General features: G+C 38.7%; 1 protein-coding gene across 4 annotated transcripts in view; it reads right to left on the minus strand.

The window, feature by feature from the left end:
• Window positions 1-14895: 14895 nt before the first annotated feature.
• Window positions 14896-23455, minus strand: part of HPGD (15-hydroxyprostaglandin dehydrogenase) — a 42052-nt gene continuing 33492 nt past the window's right edge. For 3 of the 4 annotated variants that reach the window (XM_002709322.5, XM_070069659.1, XM_051832420.2), the window contains 3 exons: window positions 20558-20634; window positions 17349-17512; window positions 14896-15960 (listed from right to left, as the gene is read on the minus strand). In XM_002709322.5, coding sequence (XP_002709368.1) covers window positions 15834-15960; window positions 17349-17512; window positions 20558-20634 — 368 coding nt within the window. In that variant the 3' untranslated portion in view covers window positions 14896-15833. Of the gene's footprint in view, window positions 15961-17348; window positions 17513-20557; window positions 20635-22435; window positions 22495-23455 lie in introns of those variants that run through there. The other variant, XM_070069660.1, reaches the window with a different exon arrangement.

Consider the following 23455-nt stretch of genomic DNA (forward strand, 5'->3'; position numbering starts at 1 on the left):
AAGCTTCCTTTTTTCTACTTTATTGCAACCAAATCTTTATTCATTTCTTAGGAATATCAATACTTGACCATGTGAAAGGTCCTGAATTAAGTGTAACTTCTAGTTCTCAAAGATATGGGGAAGTCGCAGATGCCTGATACAATTCATTAAAGAGGAAAAGGACCCTGATGATACCCAATCAAAGTTAGTAGATTCACATGAATTCATCTAAAGTTTAGGATACCTGTTTTGGGACTGAAGACAAGGCTTGTAAGAACATACATTTATAAAAGTAGGATTCTGAGGAAAGAAAAAAAAACCTAATGAAGAGTTATTATCTATGAATGAATTTACTTTATCCTAACCTGTCTTCTAGATTCTATTGCTACCACGTCTTCTAATGGTTAATAGTTGTTCATTTTATTTTTATTTTAAAAATATTTATTTATTTATTTGAAAGTCAAGAGTTTCGGGGGAGAGAGAGAGAGAGAGAGAGAGAGGGAGAGAGAGAGCTCTTCACCCACTTGTTCACTCCACACATGGCTGTAATGCCCTGGCCAGATGGAAGCCAGGAGTCCAGAGTTTCAGCCGGATCTCTCAAGTGGGTGGCAGGACTCAAACACTTCTGCTGCTTTCCCCAGGGCAGTAGCAGGGAACTGGATCAGAAGAACAGCTGGGACATGAACCAGCACCCATATGGGATGTCAGTATCGTAGGCAGTTGCTTTGCCCACTGTGCCAAAATAGTTGTTCATTTTAATTTGGTGTTCTTTTTATGTCATCTTTTTTTTTTTAAGATTTGTTTATTTAGTTGAAAGACAGAATTACAGAGAGGCAGAGAGAGAGAAAGGTCTTCCAAGTGCTGGTTCACTCCCCATGTGGCCGCAATGGCTGGAGATGCGCTGATCTGAGGCTAGGAGCTAGGAGCTTCTTCTGGGTCTCCCATGTGAATGCAGGGACCCAAGGATTTGGGCCCTCTTCCACTGCTTTCCCAGGCCACAGCACAGAGCTGGATTGGAAGTGGACCTGAACTGGTGTCCATATAGGATGCCAGTGTGCAGACGGAGGCTTTAACCCATTGCACACAACACTCTCATTTTCATTACAGTAGCTTTCATTTAAATAAATTAGGCAAAAGCAAGAAGAAAATCTGTCTTTAATTAACTTGCTTTCCTCTGATTGTAGAGCTGTGAATTTTAGTCACTCGGGAGAGCTAAAGAGATTTTTTTTTAATATAAACACTCTGAAAGCAATAAAGTTGGGGGTTGGAGCATGACAACTACAAACCCATATATTGCCACTAATGAACAAAATAGTTACTTGATGGGCCGGCGCCGCAGCTCTCTAGGCTAATCCTCCGCCTAGCGGCGCCGGCACACCAGGTTCTAGTCCCGGTTGGGGCGCCGGATTCTGTCCCGGTTGCCCCTCTTCCAGGCCAGCCCTCTGCTGTGGCCAGGGAGGGCAGTGGAGGATGGCCCAGGTGCTTGGGCCCTGCACCCCATGGGAGACCAGGAAAAGCACCTGGCTCCTGGCTCCTGCCATCGGATCAGCGCGGTGCACCGGCCGCAGCGTGCCGGCCGCGGCGGCCATTGGAGGGTGAACCAACAGCAAAGGACGACCTTTCTCTCTGCCTCTCTCTCTCACTGTCCACTCTGCCTGTCAAAAAAAGAAAAAAAAATAGTTACTTGATGCTTTCTGCCACTCTGGTTCCTTCCCATACAAAACATTATCTTCCAGTTTCTAATAATAAAAATTTATTATTCTTTCAGAAATCAGAGAGCAGATTTGTTTGATACCTCTGTTTTAACATCTTTTCACAGCTATAATCAAGGTGTTGGCTTGGGATGCAGCTTCATCTGAAGACCAAGCTGGGGAAGAATCTACTTCCAAACTTATTTATGAGTAGGATTCAATTTCTCACTTATTATTGGATGGAGTGCCTCTGTTCTTCACTGGCTGTTTCCTGAAGGCCTCATTCAGCTCCTTGCCAGGTGGAAACTCAGTGTCACTCACTTTATTTATACAAGCAGTCAAGAGAAGATGAGAGGCTGCCAACTCAGAAGTCGGTATTTGATAACCTAATCTTGGAGAGTGACAAAATATCATTTTTCATGCCTTCTCTTCATGAGGAAGGAGTCATGAAATCGAGCTCACACTCAGGGGATGGGGAATTACATAGGCGTGTGCCTTCCAGGAGATGAAGATCGTTGGAAGCCATATTGGGGACTGCCTGCCACATTAGAAAACTTAACAGTTGAGATTTTAATTCCAATTTGAGTACAATTTAAAAATTATTTCATCTCATTATTTGTAATGAGCGACATAAGAGAATCTAAGGTTGTAGAAAGTATTGGCATGCGTGAGAGAACTTCAGATTTACCATACTTATGAATTTAGTATGCTTGGTTTACTGTAGGGGTTTAAGCACCTTGGAAAATTTCTCTTACTAGGTCATGCAACTAAAATGTTAATCAAACATATTGCTTATAAGTGCTATCTAAAATGTTTGTCAATTAAATTAACAAGCTATCAGAAGCCTGATTGTATAGTTAGTTCTACAAACAATAGTCAAAATTCAATTTGAAAGTGATTCTTAAATTTTATAGAATTTAAAAATAGAATTATATCATGAATATAAAATAAAAATAAAGGATTAAGAGAAACTAAACTTTAGGACTTTTAACCTTCATATTTATTTAAGAAGATCATAGTAACTATGACTTATGTAAACATATATACCAAATGAAAACATATAATATAAAATACATTTTATATAAAAATACCTCAGAGAAGTCAAAATCTTACAGTGACAGAAAAAGAGTCTTCAGAAAGGAAATCAAGAAAATTCAAATGGACCAGAAGAAAGGAGCAGTACTGGCAGGTGGGGATCCTGGTCTCTGTCCCTGTCGGAAGCTATGTTTGTATTCTTGGTTTCTGTCAGACACCTTGGCATCCTTGTAAGAAAAATCAATCATTTTGCTTAACTTAAAGTTGTATTTATTCATTTGAAATCAAGAGCCTGAATTCATGTGTGCTTTTTCTTGAATCTCTTTTGTGGAATTGTACTATATACAACAGCACAATGCCAAACTGAAGACAGTACCTTCCATAATAACGATACCTATGAGAGCCAGAAAAACTCTTTCAACCTAGAAAATGATGAGACCTAGTTTTTATGCCTAGGCTGTCACCAATTTTTCCAGATCAATTTTCCTGTTTGTTAAAATAAAGACATCTTTCTCATGTGAATATGATTACAGTAAATAATAATTTTTTAAAGATTTATTTGTTTTACTTGAAAGAGTTACACAGAGAGAGGAGAGGCAGAGAGGGGGAGAGAGAGAGAGAGAAAGAGAGAGAGAGAGAGAGAGGTCTTCCATCCGCTGGTTCACTCCCCAGATGGCCACAATGGCCGGAGCTGCACAGATCTGAAGCCAGGAGCCAGGAGCTTCTTCTGGGTCTCCCACATAAGTGCAGGCACCCAAGGACTTGGGCCATCTTCTACTGCTTTCCCAGGCCACAGCAGAGAGCTTGACAGGAAGTGGAGCAGCTGGGTCTTGAACTGGCACTCACATGGGATGCTTGCGCTTCAGGACAGGGCATTAACCCACTGTGCCACAGCACCGGCCCCAATAATAAATATTAAAATGTGTTGAAAAGTGATTCTAATACAAGGCTAAAGGTATTACAGTTACATTTCAGTGATCCTCTGTGGAAGTTTACACTTCATTTATTTTTAGTATTGGGGTAATAATGATATCTTTCTTACAGGAATGCTACAGGTTTTGAAATAAGTGCTTGGCACAGTGTCTGGAGCAGAGTAAACCTTCAGTGAATATCATGGATACTTCTGCTAATGGTTTTCAAACTTTGCACATGGCAACTAGAAAATCTGTTGGTTGTTACAGCTCTCATTCTTTTTCACTGCTCAACACCCATGTGACACTGCTGATCTGATTTCCTAATTATGCTCCTTCCAGTGTTTACCTCTTCATCTCCATTGTTGATACATTTATTAAGGCCTCTATGATCTCTCCCATGGAATTCTGCAGTATTTTTCCCACTTAGTTGTCCAGACTTCCAGGCCAAACCTTATCAATTCCATTATGAACCCACCCCAAACCCAAACTTGTTCATTTTACTTTTTGATTAACATCCACAAAAATTTCCCCATTGCCAAGAAGAAGTAAAAATCTCTTAGAATGCTATTCAGAATGCTTCATACTTGCTTTCAAGCCCCAGTTGAAACTCATGAGAACAAATAACAGTTTGTTGAACTAGTTATGCTCTTGTCTGGAACATCCCTCCTCTCAAACTCTTAAGAATTTTCCAAGGCTTGGCTCAAATGTCTCCTGTTTTAAGAAGCCTTCTATTTCATTTCCCCCTCTCAGGCAGAATTCTCTTTTTAATTTGTCCATTTACCTTACACATAAATTACTTACAATTTTTATAACATGAATTTTGATTTTTTCCCTTACATTGTGTTTGTTTCCTAAACATAATAATTGTAAGCTTCCTGGAGGCAAACATAATTTACTCATCTCTGGTTCCCCAGTGTGTAGTACTATGTTTGAAGTTGAGTGGCTACTCAATAAATGCATGCAAAATTGAGGGCAGATTTATTAATATTATTGGAATTCATAATAATCCAAATTAAATGTTTAAATTCTGCCAGTTGGGATGGGTATTTGGCATAGCAGTTAAGATGCCACTTGGTTGCCTGCATCACATACTAGAGTGCCAAGGTTTAAGTCCCAGTTCTGCTCCTGACTCCAGCTTCCTGCTAGTGCTAACCCTGGGAGGCAGCAGTTGATGGCTCAAGTAGTTGGGTCCCTGACATCCACATGAGGGACCCAAATTGATCTCCTGGCTCCCAGCTTTGATCTGACCCAGCCATAACTGTATTTGGGGAATGAATTAGCAGATAGGAGTCTCTCTCTCTCTCTCTCTCTCTCTCTCTCTCTCCTTCAAATAAAATAAACAAATAGATAAAAATAGACCAATAAATAAATAGATAGACAAATAAATAACTTAATTAATAAAACATTTTTAGAAATTCAAAATTGTGGTGTAATGGTTTAACTGCCACTTGAAATACAGGCATCCTATACCAGAGAGCTGGTTTGAGTCCTGATTACCTCATTTCTAGAAGGCAGCAGTACTTGGGCTCCTGACTTCCATGTTGGAAACCAGTGTGGAATTTCTGTTCCCTTGCTTCATCCTGGCCTAGATCTCGATGCTGTGGCTTTTTGAGGAATGAATAAGTAGATGGAAATGCACTTGCTCTCTCTCTTTCTCTTCCACTCTTCCTTTCAAGTAACTAAATAAGTAAGTCTTAAAAATTAGTAAACATCCAACTCAAGAAATCTAAGAAAACGTTTTAACTTTTCTTACAATTTTTTCTTATAGCAGGGGGAAATACTGTTTTATATTATAGCTAAATGTCAAAGTAACACATATTTTTCCCCCTTTAAATATATTTATTTATTTATTTGGAAGTCAGAGTTACAAAGAGAGAGGGAGAGACAGAGAGAAAGATTTTCCATCCACTGGTTCACTCCCCAGGTGGCTGCAAAGGCCAAGGCTGAGCCAGGCTGAAGCCAGGAACCAGGAGCTTCATCCAGATCTTCCATGTAAGTGACAGAGGTCCAAATGCTTGGGCCATCCTCTGTTGCTTTTCCCAGGCCATTAGCAGGGAGCTAGTTGGTAAATGGAGCAGCCAAGACTCAGGTGCCCATATGGGATGCTGGTATTGCAGATGGCGGCTTTATCCACTGTGCCACAAAGCCCCTCCTTTCCTTTTCTTTAGTTAGTGGGACAGCAAAACAAAGAAAAGTATTTTTGTTTTTAATTTTTTTACATTCAGGTACAATATCCTTGAAGTAGTATTTACTACAGATAAACTGGAATATAACAAAGGGAAATTTAAAGAAGGGCTATTTTTTTCCTTTTTAAGTCTTTGTTTCTGTGTAAAGGGAGAGAGCACAAACATGTATGAATTAAGAGAAGTTTATTATTGAGAATTAGTATGGGAATGAACTACTTGCATAGTCAACAGGAAGTAAGTATTTTCCTTAGAAGTATCTGAAAAACGAGAGTCTTTAAAACAGAAAGTTTAATCAGAAACTGCTGTTTCTACCCATACTGATCTTTTACTCATAAAGTTGTGTTTTGGGGTATTTGTCGTGTAAAGAGATCTCCAAATAATGTTATTCTATGTAGTTTCCCGCCCCCAAGGATTGAATATATTATTGTAATAACAAAAAAAAAAAAGGATTGCTTAGAGCTCAACATTCCTCATTAGTCACTCACCACAAGTTGTAATGAAATGAATGAAGATAATGGGAAGCAGACATAGGTTACTGCTCTGTCGTACTGTGTGTGAAGTGATATTAAGGCACAAGACCAGCCCAGTAACTCTGGGGCCTGACTCATGATGTTGTAGTCCACAAGAAAAAAGAGCTGTCCAGGAATGATGTCCTGTGCTGGACAGGGCAGCTTTGGATTATGACTGAGAAACTGTCACTACTACATGGTCCCAAGTAACCAAGTAAGAAGCATGCTGTGTCTCAGTGTTCACAGTACCATGAACAATGTACTAGGAACCATGGGGAGGCCGGCTTTGCTGTCTTAAGTACTATGATTATAATGTGAAAAGCTTATTCATGGTTTAATTGAATATGAATCAACAATGATTGCAAACATCTGTATGGAGAAAATTAAATTCAGAAACCTATTCCTTATGGTTTAAGACTAAATGTGAAAAACTTATTTCTCTAAGGTTTATTCAATTCTCTTCCTAGTGTCTCTAGCTTAGAACTGCCATTGTCCTCCATATGCCCTTCAATTTTAAGTTTCTTCCATTTGCAGGAATTCTATCCTAACCATCTCCCTACTCTCTCCTATTCCCTTCTTTATAGGGAGGATCTACTGATGAGGATAAAAGGAGAAAAGAGCAAGCAAAGATGGGATAGAATTTGGAGAAGCTAGTAATGTGCTAAGGAGTGGCCCAGCTAAGGACAGGATGGTGAATGAATTGTGGGCTGACTGTGAAAGTCCAGGCACATCTGGCTGCAAGTCTGGACTTCATGTTTCTGGAAAAGAGGCAGAAGGCTGTGAACTGGAGAGTGGATTAGAGGCATGTGTGGGATAATTGACACTAAAAAAAACTTTGGGTTTAATTAAGACAGAAACTAGAGTCTTGAGGGTAGTTACAAGTAAAAAATATTAAAGCAAAAAAATTATAGTAACTCATGTAACAGAACTTGATTTTTGTGTGGTAGAGAAAATTTTTTTGTGGGCCAGAAAATGATTTGTGGGCCAGAGAAAAGAGAATAGAAAAAGATCCCAGGCTAGAAAGATCTGACTTTCTCAATCTCATAATCCTCAAAGGGAGCATGTGCATTCCCCTAAAGCCTTAAGAATCTGATTGAGTTATTCTTTTGAACTTACACCATTCCCACACTGATAAGATACAACGAGAGGAATCAACAAAACAGATACATTTTATCCTAACTGTTTAGTGACCGTCAGATAAGGACAATAACATTTACTTAAGAAAATTGTTAAATGCCAAAACATCCTCCCTATCAGGGAAACCTCCCTAGTCCCACACCCACCCAATCGGCAGGAGAAATGGAGCAGGCCATTAATCAGCTAACATTTCATAAACTTTTTGCCACAAAATAAGAATAAAATGCCTATTTATCTAAAATTAGGTAGCCACTGTGATTCATTTGGAAATATTCTTGCCAAAGGCTGGATATTGGTACCTAGGTGGCTGCATGAGTGGCAGCCAACAAGGACCACACAGTCCTGGAAACATTCCTGCAAAACACTCAAGCTGGCTAGTCAGTGGACTGGGGACACCAGATTCTAAAAGTAATAGAAATAAAGCAAAAGAGTGCAAAAAGACCTTAATGGCCCTTTATGATTAAGAAAGCATCACTGGCTGGTGCCGTGGCTCACTAGGCTAATCCTCCGCCTTGCGGCACCAGCACACTGGGTTCTAGTCCCGGTCGGGGCGCCGGATTCTGTCCCGGTTGCCCCTCTTCCAGGCCAGCTCTCTGCTGTGACCCAGGAGTGCAGTGGAGGATGGCCCAAGTGCTTGGGCCCTGCACCCCATGGGAGACCAGGAGAAGTACCTGGCTCCTGCCAGTGGATCAGCGTGGTGTGCCGACCGCAACACGCCGGCCGCGGTAGCCGTTGGAGGGTGAACCAACGGCAAAGGAAGACCTTTCTCTCTCTCTCTCACTGTCCACTCTGCCTGTCAAAAAAAGAAAGAAAGAAAGAAAGAAAGAAAGAGCGAGCAAGCATCACTGGCACAGCCCTGCACCACCAGGAACTCCACTCCTTTCCATGCTGACTCAACACACCTACTTCCCATGATGCACCTGAGCCTCCTCCATTATACAGAAAATACCATAATGAACACCTGTATGCTGAACTCCATGTGGAGAAGCCATGAAACTTTCCCAGATGTGTGCACTGAATTCTGCCCAAACTCCACCCTATTTGTATGTTCAATTAGGACACCACTCCCTACCTGATAACGAGAGCAACTAAAGCCTGTATGCATTTCTGAGTGCGTACTGTCTCTTTAATCTCTTTAAATAAAGCCTGCTCCCAACCTTGGACTTCATCTATGTCTCTGCTTGGAATTCATCTCTTACACTGAGACAAGAGCCTTGAAATAAGTCTATCAGGGGGACTGGCATTTGGTGCAGTGGTTTAAGCTGCCACCTGTAATGCCTTCATGCTGACATCCTGTATCAGAGTGCCAGTTCCAGTCCCAGCTGCTCTGCTTCCTAGCCACCTCCCTGCTCATGTGCCTTGCCACCCATGTGGGAGACCCAGGTGGAGTTCTAGGCTCCTGGGTTCAGCTTGGCCCATCCCTGGCAGCTGCAACATTTTGAGGAGTGAAACAGAGGATGGAAGATCTCTTTCTCTCCCTCCTTCTCTCTCTCTCCCTCTCTCTTTGTCTCTCTGCTTTTTAAATAATAAAATAAATTTTAAAAAGATATCTAGTTGGGGACCCCAGTCCATCCCCATAATAATAGTACTGTCCAAATTTCTTCTAAATAAGATTTTGTTTTTCATTTTTTATCTTCTATATTGTACTAGGCTTTCTTGAATTATTACCATCTAATATTTACATTGTATAAAATAAGCAGCAAAAACATCATATGGTATTGAAGAATATAAATAGATTCCAAGAGCTTTAAAGGACATTTGGTCCAACTTCTCATTTCTATAGTAAACTTTGTATGTTCTCAGCCTTATTCTTCTAAATGATCAGTGCATTTTCCATGCAATTCATTCCAGGTGGTACATTTCTTAGGGAAAGTATATTTCACTGTGTTCTGCCTCAATGTCTCTTTCCTTTTATAGGATCATGCTTATATCTATGTTAGTCTGTTTTAAAGGTATATGTCATATGTCTTTTACTCTCTGATATTTTCAGTCAACCTTTCTTTTTTAGTTTGTTTAATTCTAAATATTTTCTTCTGGCTTTTTTCTGATTCATAAATTGGACTCACAAATCCTCTCTTTAGCTGTGCTCTCTATCAATCGCTTTCTTAATTTCAGTTATTGCATTTTCAGTTCTAGAACTTTTATTGTTTCTAGTTCTTTGGCAAAATCCTCTGTGTTGTCATCTAGTTTTTGAACATAATTAATCACCATTATTTAAAAAAAAAGATTTATTTGTTTGAAAGACAGCATTACAGAGGGAGGGAGAAAGGGGTGGAGGGGGAGAGGGAGAGAGAAAGAGAGGGAGAGGGAGAGGGAGAAAGAGAGTTTTCCATTTTCTGTTTACTCCCAAATTGGCCCCAACATCTGGGGTAGGCCAGGTTGAAGCCAGGAGCCTGGGTCTCCTATGTGGGTGGCAGGGACCCAAGCACTAGGGCTATCTTCTACTCCCTTCCAAGGAGCATGCAGGGAGATGGATTGGAAGTGAAACAACTGGGACTTGAACTGGCACACCAGTGTCACAGACAGCAGATTAACCCACTTAGCCACAATTCCAGTCCCAATCACAATTATTTTACAGTCTGTTTTTGATGATGCTAGCATCTATCCTCTAGGGACTGTCTTTTAATTTTTGTTTTGTTTCTGCGTCTTTGTATGTTAATTTTAACTGAATGCTAGAAATCATGTATGAAAGGTTGTAGAAGCTCTGACTCATAAGTTTTCTTCAGAGAATGTTTCCCGTTAGTTTATAGAACGTAAGTAGAATAGTAGTGTATGGGTGAAATATGCTAAACATTAAATTGATCTGAGCTTGGGTTTTAGTCCTTATAAAAGTCTGGTCTTCATTTTCGAGTTACCCTTACTTGTATAATATAACTTTCTGGGGGCCTCAAACAAAAATCTCGGTTTTAATCTATTACCTCTCTACCATAATGGGCACTGACTTTTTTCCTTTCTCACATGTGAGACTAATTGATCTGCTTAGCTTTCCAATTCTGTTTAGTTAGTTTCCCAAACCAAGTTGCTTATGGATTGTTGAATGACTTGTGATGAAACTGGCTCAGATCTTTGGGCTTGCTTTCTTTTACTTCCTTTGTGATTGTTACCTTTTCCCCTGGAGTCTTTACTCTAGTAATCCTAAACTTCAGTATTTTCCCCAGTTCTGTAACAATTTTCTTCCATTCTACTCTGAGACTTGGTAGTCACGCTCTGCTCTGGTTCTCAGTATCTATGTTCATTTGAAAAATTGACCAATTTCTTCAAAGAAAAATAGCAAACACGCAAGGCTCATTTATATGAGTTTCTCTTTTCTCCAGTCTCTTGGTCCCTCAAATTCTGTTTGCCTTTGTAGTTCCTCTATGTCATCCATCAGTTTTTTTTTTTTTTTTTTGCATTCAGTCAAGCTTTTCTAGTTTTCTTTTTTTGATTGCTCCCTTCTTCCTTTCTTTTGTGGAAAGAGGCTATCAAAGTCAGAAGATGCTTCGTAATATAATGCTATTGATATACTGTATTTTAAATTTCCTTCTTCTGCTTTATGGTTTTCACAAATTTTCCTTAAGGTCTTTGCTTTCAGAGTCTTCTGTATCAGTTAGAATTTGTTATCTGACAAACCACTCATACACTGGTGAATTAAAACAATCACTTATTTATCTCAGTGTTCTGTGGGTTAATGACTTGGGCTGGGCTCAGTGAGGCAGTTCTGTCCCTCTGAGTCAGGCTTAGCTAATCTTGGATGGGGTTCACTTATGCATCTGTTGTTGGCTATTGGGTGGGCTGGGTGCTGGCTGGCTGGGGTGTTTTGAGTGTCTAGTTGAAAGGAAATGGTACTCCTTCCCGTGCCAGCAAGCTAGCATTTAGGCTTATTCATAAAGTGACCAGATTCTATCCACAAAAGCAGATTCATGCAAAGACCTCTTCAGAAATCCCATGATACCAGTTCTCCTGCCTTTTTTTTTAAAAAAAAATAAATGAAGTCACAAGGCCAGCCCATAATCAAGGGGTAGAGAAATAGAAGAGTATAGCTCTTATTGGGGAGAAGTTGCAAACAATTGTTGCCATATTTTGATAGATCATCATACTTGCTAAAGTCATTATTCACTCTGGTAATCTATTGGATTATTTTTTCTTTTTGGACTTCGTTACATTGCTTTTTTTTTAAAGAGCAGATTTATTTTATTTATTTGAAAGACAGAATTACGGAGAGAGGTAGAGCCAGAGAGAGAAGGAGGTCTTCCATCCTCTGGTTCATTCCCCAAATGACTCCAATGGCCAGAGCTGAGTTGATCCAAAGCCAGGAGCCAGGAGCTTCTTCCGGGTCTCCCACGCAGGTGCTGGAGTCCAAGGAGTTGGACCATTTTCTACTGTTTTCCCAGGCCATCGCAGAGACCTGGATGGGAAGAGGAGCAGCCGGAACCAGTACCCATATGTGATGCTGGCACTGCAGGCTGGGGCTTTAACCCGCTGTGCACCAGTGCCAGTCCAAACTTCTTTACACTGAAAGTCTCACCTGCTGCAAATAATGACAGCTTTATTTCTTTTCCAATTTTACATACCCATTCCCATTCACTTCATGACTGTATTGCATAGACCATTCAGTACAATTTTTTAAAAAGATTTATCTATTTATTTGACAATCAGAGCTATATATAGAGAGGGACAGAAAGAGAGAGAGATCTTCCATTTGCTGATTCACTCCCCAGATGGCCACAAAGACCAGGGCTGGGTCAGGCAGAAACCAGGAGCCAGGAACTTCATCCAGGTCTCCCATGTTGGCGCAGGGGCCCAAGCACTTAGGCTATTCTCCGCTGCTTGTCCCAGGCTGTTAGCAGGGACCTGGGTCAGAAGTAGAGCAGCCAGGAAATGAACCAGTGCCCATAAGGGATGCCTGCATTGCTGGTGGTGGCTTTACCAGCTGTGCCAAAATGCTTGCCACTTTGCAATGATTTTAAAGTAGCATGAATTTTATTTAAACTTCAAAATATGAGAGGGATATGGCAGATTTATCTAGCTCTCCTCCCAAAATACCTACTCACATTACTGTTGCTTGAAAATTACTTCATAGGCAAGGGTTACCCTTCCTAGTACTATGCCCCAACCCTTAAATACAGATGAGACATTTGAGTTGCCCTGCAAATGATATTAGAACCCTTGAAGAAGCATGTATACCTTATCTACTCCATTGAAAAATATGAGACTGGATGTTGGTAAAAAAATGAAAGGAACCTTAATTTTTGAATCATCCCCTGGGGGTGCTGCCTCTCTTTGCCTGCAATGAATTATCATTTCTGAAAGGGATAAATTTCTATCTTACCATGTCCCTGTGACTTGGGGATCTGCCTCTTGTAATGCAGTATTCCTCTGTAGTCACAGGTTTTACTTTCCACGATTTATGCTTTGTTTGGTTTTATTAATCAGCTTTTTATTACTCTAACAAAATACATGAAACAAGCTGCTTATGAAGGAAAGAGTTTTGATGTGTGGTTCTGGAGGCTCACAGTTCAAGATCAGGCAGACCTCATTAGTTTGGCATCTGGTTATGGAGTTCTTGCTGTCAGTCAAAGTGGCACAGAGCACCACATGGCAGGAGCAGAGTACACGTGCGATGTCCACATGACCTCCTATAAAGTCATCAGAATTTCATCATAAAGCTCCTCTCCAAAGACCAAAGTCAATCTAATCACTTCCCAAAGGTCTTACATCTAACCATCCTAATTGGATTTGTTTTCCCCTCTCAGTCCCATTAGTTCATGACTTTGGGGTCTAACTAACTGTATGAGTTTGGGAGGAAAATCTTGTTAAAACTATAGCACTTATCCAAAGTATTGCATAGAAAATTTCTGGAATAAGCAATCCATAAGGTTTAAATTGCACCCCATTTTGAGTAGTGTGATCAAATCTCATGGTTTCTGTCGCTGCCCAGGATGTGAACCATTCATTTGTCCAGCATATCCACAATGTATTTGCTACCCACCTATTAGTCATTTATTAGTCACTTTGTTATCAGACTGTTGGAATATTGTAGTGCTTTCAATCAAGGAAACTTACCTACCTTACCTAAAATGATTTTTATATCAGAAAATTGTGTTGGAAAGTGTAATACTATTCTCTCTCTCTCTCTTTAAGTATTTACTTATTTACTTGAAAAGCAGAGTTATGGAGAGAGAAAGAGAGAGAGAGAGAGAGAGAGAGAGAGAAAGACCTTACATCTGTTGATCTGTTGGTTTACTCCCCAAATTATCACAAGTGCCAGGGCAAGGCCAGGCCAAAACCAGGAGCCAGGAGCTGGATAAGAAGTAGAGCAGCCAGGAATTGAACCAGGGGCCATATGAGATTCCAGCATTACAGGTGGTGGCATAACCCTCTGCACCACAGCCTGCCCCAATTATCAATCTCTTATTTGAATATCAATCTCTTATTTGAATTATCAATCTCTTTTTTGAATATCCAAATATTTGTTGTTTTACTGTTCTTAAAATTTAAACTGCATTTATTAAGAAAAATACATTAAAAAGGAATACATATTATTTACATTAAGATCATTCTGAACAATACAATTAAGGAACCCAAGTGCCCCTCCCCCAAATTGATTTAATTAGTTTTCTCAACCAATTACATGGAAATATCAAAAATCACTATAGCTTTACTTAAAGTGATTTATGGAAGGGAAGTTTAAAGTAAAGTAAGCTTTTAAATACACCTTTTTTCAGTTCTATTTAGTAAATATCCAAAATATTTTTGGATTAAAAAAATCTAATTCAAAGCATAAATTATAGTGAAATTGCCAGTAGAAGAAATAATCCATAAATGAAAAGTTCCAAGCATATCTTTACATTACAGTGACATAATATTAGTAAGATAAATGAGACTGCACACACCTACATCATTCACTGGTTGGTCACTGCCAGAATACACAAACAAGTTTGTGTCTCATTATATTTGATCTCTATCAGATGTTCACTGACATCCATTTTTCGATGTTGAATACCTTACATGCAACTCTAGACTATTATTCATGCTCAGATTATCCCTTTAAAATGTAGGCAACAGTTCCCTGTGGTAGAATTAAAAAAAAACAAAGTATGATAACATTACAGTCTCTAGGAAATCCTTATCAGTCTCACATGGTTAAGTTTTGCTATAAGCTGGGTTTGGAGTTAGCAGGCAGAGTGAGTCACTTACACAATATTTATTTGAGGAATTGATTAATCTGGAAATCTTGTACTTTCACTGTTATGAGCATTAATTATTGCATGAGAGAGTGTTGTCCAGAGCAGGTGCTTTTAATCACTGTACCTTAAAATATCTGACAGTGAAAAGGGCAAAACATTACAGATAATTTTTCCTCCATGTTACCATGAATTTCTGCATATATACAAAAACATTTATACTTGTGGCTATGACAAAATTGGTGTATCTCCTCAATAGGTATACACAAAGTACTAAGTAATTTGTGAGATTAGAATAAAAGAACTTTATTGAAAGGTAAACACTTTTGAAATTGATACAAATTTTAAAAAGTATATTAAATTTTTAATGAGCATATCTTAAACATAACATTTTATAAAAATTTTTAGTGAGCATGTCTTAAATATAAAATTTTAGGAGCACTAGCATCCTTTTCTTCTATAACTGTTAAAATTTTCATTCCTGAGATTTTTTTGAGTCAATTAAAGTTCTTAAAGTAAGTTATGAAAAAAGGAATATATTTCCTACTGGGAGGCTGAATGATGGGAACGGTGACTCAACGGTCTCTGTGGGTTGCTTTTTATCATTTTTCTGTACACCAGAGTTTTCATTTGGGATGTAAATACTCTCATTTATTCCTAATCACTGGCTCCAAAATATGCCACATCTTTAAAAAAGTGAAAATTTCATCTTAAATATGGCACATAAGTAAAACTATTATTACTATACATTTGTCATTATGAACTAGCTTCCCTCTTTTAAAGTGTGAAAATATAAACAAAATGGTTTTCTACATCTGGTTGGATTTAAATAGTAATTCAAGTATCTCCTTTAAAATTATTCTCTGAAAAACGTATTTATGAACCACAGATTCTATATACATTTTCTGAAAGGCAGACTATTCCTTGGATATCCTTTGCTTTAATCAGTACTTACACAGTGACTTACACTGTCACATGTTATTGCATCTTAGCTTTTGTCTATCACTTTTATTACAATTGCTATTCCTATACTTAAATAATTGCATTTAGAAAAATGTTAACAACAAATGCATGAAGGAAAGACTCCAACAAATTAACAGCAAATGCATGAAAGAAGGCTTCTGACTAACATTTCATTTAAGAAGTTATAGACAAATGAAGATATTCTGTGAATCAGTCATTTGCACTAATTTTCATTTATGGTTCATATGTAAGATGTTCAAGGAGATGGAAATGTATCATAGTCTTGAAAATGAATTCCCTTTGAAGTTGTGATCTTCATAATAGCACCATTTAAAGCATCATCTTCAATGAGTGTTATTAATCCATTGGCAATCATTGATGGGCTAAAAATAAGAGAAACATTAGAAGTTGCAAACTAAAGAATGAAGCACAGAATCATTTCATTTTAAACAACTTTTTGAATAATCTACAACTTTAAACAGGTAAGAAGGAAATATATGCTAGTAAGTTGTTGCTACAGCCAATCTTTATCCAGTTGGATATTAATTAAATTATATACAAAATTTAATGGTATAGTTCCATGTTGAACCTAGTATTTTAATAGGAAGTATTTATATTCATTATTTGCACTTAGAGTCTGATAATTTTTCTCATTTTTATCTTATCAGTGTATATTAGACTTACCAGATAGAACTATTAGAGGAGAAATATGATGAATTATAACTAGCATTTATTTTTTACTTATTGATATTGTAAATATCTTACATGTATCATCTTAAAAGGTCCTTAAGTTTGTTTTAGTATTTTTTTTTTTTTTTTTTTTTTTTTTTTGACAGGCAGAGTGGACAGTGAGAGAGAGAGACAGAGAGAGAAAGGTCTTCCTTTTGCCGTTGGTTCACCCTCCAATGGCCGCCGCTGCAGCCGGCGCACCGCGCTGATCCTGGCAGGAGCCAGGAGCCAGGTGCTTTTCCTGGTCTCCCATGGGGTGCAGGGCCCAAGCACCTGGGCCATCCTCCACTGCACTCCCTGGCCATAGCAGAGAGCTGGCCTGGAAGAGGGGCAACCGGGACAGAATCCGGCGCCCCAACCGGGACTAGAACCCGGTGTGCCGGCGCCGCAAGGCGGAGGATTAGCCTATTGAGCCACGGCGCCGGCTCAAGTTTGTTTTAGTATTATCACTACTTTACATGTAAGAAAACTGAAGTACCTACAAATCCAATGAATAAGTTCAACGTCAGTGGTGGAGTTGGGATTTGATCCTGGCTATGATTCAGTGCTGTGAAAGCCTAAACTACTCTGATTCGAACACAATTTCCTGTGTGTGGGGGGAGGGTGGAGGCAGAGGGAGAAGAAGTGGGAGATAGAGGAGGAAGAGAGAGAGAGAGAGAGAGAGAGAGAGAGAGAGAGACAGTGAACAAATTGATCAATTGTTTTTATGAAAGTGGTTGAAATTATGGGGCCAAACAAAATTTCACAAAGGTGTACTTGAGTATTGCTTAGAATTTACACAGATAAGCATCATTGCCTTCAATGATATCTAAGTTAAGGTGACTAAATACCACCATTTAAAAAAGAAAATCTGATATGGCTAAAGGTATTAATGAAACTTCACATTTCAAAGTAAAATTCATAATATATAAGCACATTGTATTCAGAAACGTCCCAAATTTTTTTTCCAGAGAAGTCATAATCAAAACTTGAAAGTCTGCATTAGTTTCTCAAATGTAAGTTCTTCCTCTTTATTGTTGTCAGATGAGAAAGTTCTACTTACTCCAAAATCCCATAGTATTTCATCATAGCCTTGATATGATCCTTATATTCTATATATTGTCCCATGTTTTCTTCTTTTTCAATGGATTCAAGGATGGGCGTGTTGACAAAGGCTGGGCAAATGGCGTTCAGTCTCACACCGCTGTTCATGAGATTAGCAGCCATCTGTCAAGTAGAAGAAGAATGTTTCGTGCTTCAGCAGCTTTGTAAATGGGTGGGGTAATTAAGTCCACTTAAAAGACTCTGATGTGAAAAAAATACTAGTCAGGTATCCTCCCAACTTTATAACATGACTGGTAAGCAGAAGGACAGTAAACGAACACATAAAGGGGCCTGCACTGTGGCATGGGATAGCCTCCGTGTGCAGCAACGGCATCCTATATGGGCGACAGTTTAAATTTTTCAGTTGCTCCACTTCCGATCCAGCTCGCTGCTAATGTGTCTGGGATAGCAGTGGACGATAGCCCTAGTGCTTGGGCCTCTGTACCCACGTGGGAGACCTGGATGAAGTTCCTGGCTCCTGGCTTCAGCCCAGCCAAACCCCAGCCATTAAGGCTATTTGGGGAATGAACTAGCGAATGAAAGACCTCTCTCTTTCTGTCTCTCCTTCTCTCACTTGCTCGCTCTGGAATTCTGGCTTTCAAACAAATAAAATAAATCTTCCAAAAACAAAAGAACACATACATATCGTGGTGAATTTTATTCCTGAAAGTCTCGCCTACTTAATATTTTAAAAACTATTAATACTGGACAACTCTGGAAATACTTAAATACCTAAGCTGCTCTTGGATACTGAACTCTGAGGAACCTGAAGCTAAGTAACAGAGGCTTAGAATTTATATCCTGTTTTCATTGAAAGATTATTTTTGTATAGCTGAGAATATTTGCTTAAAGCACACATCTAGTGGAAGATTTTAGGATATTTTTTGACTCCAAAGATACTCTTAAAAATCTGTGCTATCTGGAAGACAAAGTATTTTCAGACTTAGATTCTTTGGCTTAATTTTCAATTGCTAGATTTTTACTTAAAGTGTTTGTGAAACAATTTTTCATTATGTATGAATTCCATATTTGCAAATTCACTTATTTGCTAAAATTTATCTGGACCGCAAGCAAAGAATCAATGCCTGCATTTGTGGATATGAAACGAGCAGTGAGAAACTGAGGCACTGATGTGCATGTTTCTGCTGAGGTATGCCTTGCCATGGTTTCTCATTTTTCTGCTTTCTGTGATTTTGCTGTTTTTTTTTTTTTAAGGATTTATTTTATTTCTTTGAAAGACAGAGTTACAGAGAGAGGGGTCTTCCATCTACTGGTTCACTCCCCAGATGGCTGCATCGGCTAGAGCTGTGATGATCCAAAGCCAGGAGCCAGAAGCTCCTTCCGGGCCTCCCACATGGGTGCAGGGGTCCAAGGACTTGGGCCATCTCCCACTGTTTTCCCAGGCCTTAGCAGAAAGCTGGATTAGAAGAGGAGCAGCCAGGACTAGAACCGGTGCCCATATGGGATGCTGGGGATTCAGGCCAGGGCTTTAACCCACTGCGCCACAGCGCCACCCCCAGGCTTTGCTGTTTAACATGATCTTCAAGCATAGTGGGAAGAGCTGTGGTGACAGGTGTATGAAGATTGTGAGGTGTGTTAGTGAAGATCTGCATGTTAGATTAGCTTGACTCAGGCATGAACTATAAGTGCTCATAGCCTTGCGATCAATAGTCATATAATATGTGATAATAAAGTTTCTTTAAGTAGAAGTACACAGAAAGGAATTGATTGAGTGGTTTTTCAGTGTTGTGACCAGAAGCTCTCAGGAACTTAGCTTTATATTTCTTCCATGAACAATGGTTTGTTAGTCATTAATGATAACGTGTATACACGTGGCTGCTTAAAACATAACGACTATTAATGATGAATTTAGAAGTTTCTAATCTTGTGCTTTAAGTAAAACATTTCCAATCTTTATGATTTACTTTGCTTATAATAGCTTTATATATTCACAAATGTTGGGTCAAAGATTAAATCTTTCCAATTTAATAAAAATTTCCAATAAATGTACGAGTCTAAGGATTATTTTATTGTCTTTTTTGATGGAATAATTACCATTCACATTTATGTTTGTTCTGTCTCCTAAGAATTCTTGTGTCAATGTTTTTCTGTTCATCAGTTTTGCTCCTCTCTTTGTCTCACCGGGAGAACTGGAGCCCTCGCAACTGTTCTTTCCTTGTCTGCACTTTGCTTTGTATTACCTTTCCCAAATAGCAGACAGAATGGTTTTCTGAAGTAGAAATACAATCATGTAACTGTTGAAATCTTTACTTAGTATATACTAAACTGATCTTCTGTATATAAAGATAATTGAAAATGAATCTTGATGTGAATGGGATGGGAGAGGGAGTGGGAGACGTGATGGTTGCGGGTGGGAGGGAGGTTATGGGGGAAAAAGCCGCTATAATCCAAAAGTTGTACTTTGGAAATTTATATTTATTAAATAAAAGTTAAAAAAGGAAATATGATCATGTTACGCATAAAAGACCCACGGACAGCTGCACTTGGGAAATATCTTAGCTCACCATCATGGTTCATGGTTCATAAGTGATTTTTGGTCAGAATCCTATCTATACGTCCAGTCGTACCTCATCCTCCTTGCATTTGCTTGCCAGGATCCATTCAAGCTGCCTTTTGTCAGTTACTAGAAAAGACAAGCTTTCTCACCTCATGCTATCAAGGCCCTGTAGTCAGGTAGATCTAAAATATTGTTCTAAGCTCTGTATCCCTTTCACCCTAGGTCTCCATGGAGACGTTGCCTTTGCTCTACCAAGTAAATCCCTGACCCCACTGCTCCTTTCAGCCTCCTGTGCACTCACTTTCATTGTCTTTCCAGTGAAAGTAATGTCTGGAGTGTACTGCATGTTCCGCTTAAGGAAGCCTGAAGTTAATGTTTAAATTTGGAGTCATTTTAAAAAAAGGGTGTCATCATTTATCTTTAGAATATTGTTCAACAACACATCTGGGTTTAGAATCTACTTCATTTAAAAATAGTATATTCTTTAATTGCTTCTTTCTGCTATCTAAAAGTGATTTTCATAATAAAAATTGAAATTTTTTTTACCTTTTTAGGTATACTGTATTCTTAAATTATTAATCTCTACTTTATAAAATCCATGTTTCCTGTGTATACACAAAGTGAAATAGATATAACGATTATATTCTCACCGCAGCTGAGCGTGTGAATCCAATTATTCCATGCTTTGAAGCACAATAAACAGGTTGTTGTGCAACAGGCATGAGTCCTGAAACAAACAAAACATGTAAAAATTTGATTTAAAAATAAGTAGAATATACCCAATAATGGCTGTCAATTAAACATTTTATAGCTGTTTCAGTTTAAAATTAATCTGGAAAAGACAGCTTTGTAAAACTCAGTAGCCTTGGCTTAGTTTATTCTTTTTAGACTTTACAGAATTTATAGTAGGTAAGCTACATCTAGAGATACAGCCAAGTGAGATGTGAAAGTTTTTCTGCCTCCCTAGCTTTCTGGAAAGTCAGGGAAATCAACACTATCTAAAACACACAGAGAATCATCTTCAATGTCAGTAATTATCATCTAATTTTTAGTTTTTAAGCCTGGATTTTAAAAGGTGTATATTTTACATTTTTAAAACTTTTAAATGACTATAAGAATTGACTAAAAGGAATTTGGATATTATTAGCTTCTGTTATTAAATTAGTATGCAGTTCTCTGTCAGCAATTTGTCTCAAATGATGTCTCTAAGAGTTTAAGAACATAACTTATTTCGATTTTTATTTGTAGTAGATATCTAGACATTCTTGCTCTCTAATTTAGGATGATAATATGGAAATAAAAATTATTGATCATTTTTTATTTCCTTTCAATAGAATTCAACTGATTATAGAATTTTAAGATTTTCTACATACAAACCATAGTAACTAATTAAACTCATAGTCTGGAGAAAAAAAGCAGTATTATAGATTAGATGATGGTACTTCAAAGTTTTTTTGTAAAGTGAAATTAAAATATTAGTTATCCTGGTGAAAAAATTTTGAAATGCATAGTTTTTTTCATAATTACATTTTCCATGAACTTTTGGAAGACCCTTCATATACCATACCATTTTTCTCCCCTAATTATCAGCTTACTTATTTTCCAAAAGGAAACAAATAAGTAAATATAACTTGTTTTACCAAACTATTATGATCAAGCTTTTTTTCTTAATATGTCATTTGTTATTCAACAGTAAAATTTAACTAGATATTTATGTATTTCAGTTTTTAGTTAATTTCTTAGATTGATTTGTAATAATGCTACTTTTTTTGAAGATTTATTTATTTATTTGAAAGAGTTACACAGATAAAGGAAAGGCAGAGAGACAGAGAGAGAGAGAGAGAGAGAAAGAGGGAGAGAAAGACCAACAGACAGAGAAGTCTTCTATTCGATGGTTCACTCCCCAATTGGCGGCAATGGCTGGAGCTGCACAGATCCAAAAACCAGGAGCCAGGAGCTTCCTCTGGGTCTCCCACGTGGGTGCAGGGGCCCAAAGACTTCGGCCATCTTCTACTGCCTTCCCAGGCCATAGCAGAGAGCTGGATGGGAAGTGGAACAGCCGGGTCTCAAATCAGCGTCCATATAGGATGCCAGTGCTTCAGGCCAGTCCATTAACTCGCTGTGCCATAGTGCCAGCCCCATAATGCTACTTTTAAAATCTGTGATTTCTTCTGATCGGGGGCAGAGCCAAGATGGCAGAATAGTGAGGGCGTGCACCAACAGTCCGGGAAAATTTAGTTTAATAAAAGCGTTGTTACGGTAGCCTCAGAAAAAGGATCAGGAAAAAATTGCAGAGGAAACTCTTCCGGAGCTATTTGCTGTGACTCAAAGGACCTACTGGGAAAGCAGGGTCGCCCACCACGCGGAAGCCGAACCGCGGGAGCCGCAGAGTCTGAGCGCCTGTGCAGGAAGGGGAGTCTATGTGACAAAGACACCAGCGGGGAGAGGAGGGACGCCCAGGGCTCCGAGTCCACACATCTGCGCTGGAAGCGGAGGTGAGCTCAGTAACCGGAGACATTGGCGGGGAAACGGCAGACAGAATTTTAGAGGGACGCGGGTTTTGAAGCATGAAAGTCCAACACACTGACTACAAGAGAGAAGGAAAAATAAATAAATAAATAAATAAATAGGTGGGGGCATACTGGTACAGACAAGTTCCACTCTCCCCCAACCTTGCAAAGGCGAGCAAGAGACAAAGAGCTGGGATATACATAATAAAAGGGGAGAGTTAAGGCTACAATTCAGTAGCCTAGGCAACCCAGTGGGAGTCCGCAGGAGAAACTGAGCCTGCACAGACTCTTTGGGTAGAAGCCAGCGGAAGCTAAATACCATCCATTCTGCTCAGCCTTGCAGATTACTTACCTCCTGAACAAAAAATAAAATAAAATAAAATAAAATATAGAAATGAATAAATAAATAAATAAATAAAGAGAGATTTACAACGCATAACCTGAGGGTGTCACCTTTGTACACCTGTAACCCTGAACAACCAAGCAGAGCTCTCAGGCCACACTCATCTCAAGCCTCCAAGGCTCCTCCAACAGCAGGCAGTCCACTTAACACGGACATAGTATAATAATAATAATAATAAAAAAAAAATCACAGTGAGGGAAACAGAATTAACCATGCCAAGCAATAAACACAGAAATCAGGGGAACAAGATCAACGATGACATTATGATGCCTCCAAATAAACAAAACACCCCAAGCCAAGATTATGAAGATGATGAGATAGAAGAAATGCAAGATACGGATTTCAAAAAATTTATGATAAGAACATTTAGAAGTTTTCAAAAGCAAATCCTTGAACTACAGAAATCCTTATTGGACAGGATTGAAAATCTCTCTCATGAAAATGAATTTTTAAGGAAGAATCAAAATGAAACGCAGAAACTAGTAGAGCAGGAAAGTGTGATAGTGAAGAGAAATCAAAATGAAATGAAGAGCTCAATAGATCAAATGACAAACACAATAGAGAGCCTTACAAACAGAATGGGTGAAGCAGAAGAGAGAATATCGGACTTAGAAGACAGAGAACAGGAAAGGATA

This window comes from Oryctolagus cuniculus, chromosome 2 (genome assembly GCF_964237555.1).
Source record: "Oryctolagus cuniculus chromosome 2, mOryCun1.1, whole genome shotgun sequence".
NCBI lineage: Eukaryota > Metazoa > Chordata > Mammalia > Lagomorpha > Leporidae > Oryctolagus > Oryctolagus cuniculus.